This window comes from Microtus ochrogaster, chromosome 2 (genome assembly GCF_000317375.1).
Source record: "Microtus ochrogaster isolate Prairie Vole_2 chromosome 2, MicOch1.0, whole genome shotgun sequence".
Lineage (NCBI taxonomy): Eukaryota > Metazoa > Chordata > Mammalia > Rodentia > Cricetidae > Microtus > Microtus ochrogaster.
In genome coordinates, this window is record NC_022010.1 from 6,101,174 (window position 1) to 6,103,486 (window position 2,313).

Genomic DNA, 2,313 nt, shown 5'->3' on the forward strand with positions numbered 1-2,313 from the left:
CCATCCATCCCATCCATCCACCCATCCATCCACCCATCCATCCATCCATCCATCCATCCATCCATCCATCCATCCCACCCATCCATTTATCCATCTAGCCATTCATTCATTTATTCATCAATTTTCCATGCATTTATTAATCTCTTTACCTATCCATTTATTCATCTGCCTATATATTTATTTGTTCATCCACCTATACATCTACCTATTTATCCAGCTCTCTACCCATTCATTTATTCATCCGTTTGTCCATCTATCCAAAACAATACAGGTGACTGAAATACTGAAAACAACATTCCAGCTCCAGTGGCATGCAAATTTGTGTCTACTCAGGAAAGCTATCTTATATGCTAGTATACATAATTATACGATACAGCACTGGGCTGCCAATGCAAAACCTCAGCAAGTGATAACTAAGATCTGACTGCCACAGCCTGAACTCTTCCGTAGGCAGATATGAAATATCCAACTCGATTTTATTAAACAGGATTTTCAGGTGTGGTGAGGGAGTCTGAAAGAGTAGGCAGAGTCAGAGTTGGACAGTGAGCAGAGGCAGGGAAGCTGGTGGGGGAGGGTCTGGTCGGGTCACGTGGTGCCATCATCTCTTTTTAGACGTGTCTTCTGCTCATCTCACTCCTCCGTGGTGGCCCAGGCTGGACTCAGGAACACGGCGCTGGCTTGCCCTCCTCCACGGGGTGTGGCCCCAGCTATGTGGGGAGAATGTAATGCCGGAGAGGCGTGTTAACCCGGGTCTGGAGCCAGCTGATGTAGTCCTCTAGCGGCATATGGATGATGTGTTCGCGCACAAACTGCAGAGTAAACAGAGCGGTACTCAGGGTCTGGTTTGAAAGCTAGACTAGACTGCCCCTCCGCCAGTCTCTGTTTGACATTCCAGATGACTTGGTCATTGGAATCCAAGATGACTCCGATGATTCAGACATTCATATTTAGGTTGCTGCAAAAGTAGTTGAGACTTTTGTGCTGTTGAAATTTATCATTTGACACGAATGCATTCTTAAATAAATGTGGTTATGTTATATACCATTTGCTGCCTAGTTCTTCATTTAATTGATGATGATTTATTGTTTATTTTATACTACAGAAATGATGTTAGTCAGGAGACAAACGAGTTATTTTCTTTTCTGAAAAACATTATTTTATATGTATGAGTTGCATGTATGTGCCCATGAAGGCCAGACGAGGGCATCAGATTCCTATGAACTGGAGTTACATGTGGATGGCCATGTGGGGGGGCTGGCAATTGAACCCAGGCCCTTGGAGAGAGCAGCCAGGGATCTTAACTGCTGAGCCATCTCTGCAATCATATGAGTGATGTTCTGATTTGAATTTAAAATAGGTCTTAAAGCAGCAGAGAGGAGGCATTTGGCCCAGGACCTTCTAATGAATGGCCAGCATGGGGGTGGTTCAAGGAGACAAGGCAATGGCTGGTTGAGGGCATTCATTGCACCTGACTCTCTACAAACAAATCGAGAAAGTTCTTGATTGACCTGTTGATTTCTCTTATTATGCCCAGCAACAACACCCATTTCTCAGTTGGATTGTGATAACAGCCAAAAACAGGACAGGATAGGACAACTATGACCTATAGGAAATGATGACCATTTCCGGGACGTGACTAGAAAGACAGTCTGAAGAACGTCCCAAAGCCAGACTTGTCATGGCCACTGTTTGTTGGGCTGCTGCCAGTCTGGCCCACAACAGAATTCTGAACCTTCCAGGGGATCTGGTGCCTTCTTCTGACTCTCACAGGATCAAACATTCTTGTGGTGCTCATAGATACACATACACAAAACACACATGCACATAAGTAAAAATACATCTTGAACAAAGAGAACCCCTGAACTTTGCTGTGATGCCTGTTCTTGGCTGTCAACTTGACTACACCTGGAATTAACTAAAAGCCGAGCAGCTGGGTAAACATGTGAGGGTTTTTTCTTAATTAAAGCAGTTAGAGAGAGAAGACTCCATTTTAAACTGGATCTTTTGAGGTGGTAAAATATATCTTTAATCCGGGCCACACCTTCTGCTGGCCGCCTGTGTAAAGGACATGGAGGAAGGAAGTACTCTGCCGGCTTGCTCTTGCTCTCACTGGCATTAGAGTCTACTTCTTGGAGATTTGAGCATATACTGAAAACCAGCCGAGACATCCAGCCTCATGGACTGAGCAATGACTGGAATGTTGTGCCTTCCATGGGTAGACAGTTACTGTTGCATTGGCTGGACTACAGCATGTAAGTCATCCTATTCTCTCTCTCTCTCTCTCTCTCTCTCTCTCTCTCTCTCTCTCTCTCT

The 2,313-nt window shown here is 44.7% G+C and overlaps 1 protein-coding gene across 1 annotated transcript in view; it reads right to left on the reverse strand.

Annotated features, from left to right (window-relative positions):
• Positions 1 to 707: 707 nt before the first annotated feature.
• Positions 708 to 2,313, reverse strand: part of Ccdc60 (coiled-coil domain containing 60) — a 173,872-nt gene continuing 172,266 nt past the window's right edge. Inside the window, exon 14 of the mRNA XM_013349439.2 lies at positions 708 to 809. Within this exon, the coding sequence (XP_013204893.1) occupies positions 708 to 809 (102 nt within the window). The remainder of the gene's footprint in view (positions 810 to 2,313) is intronic.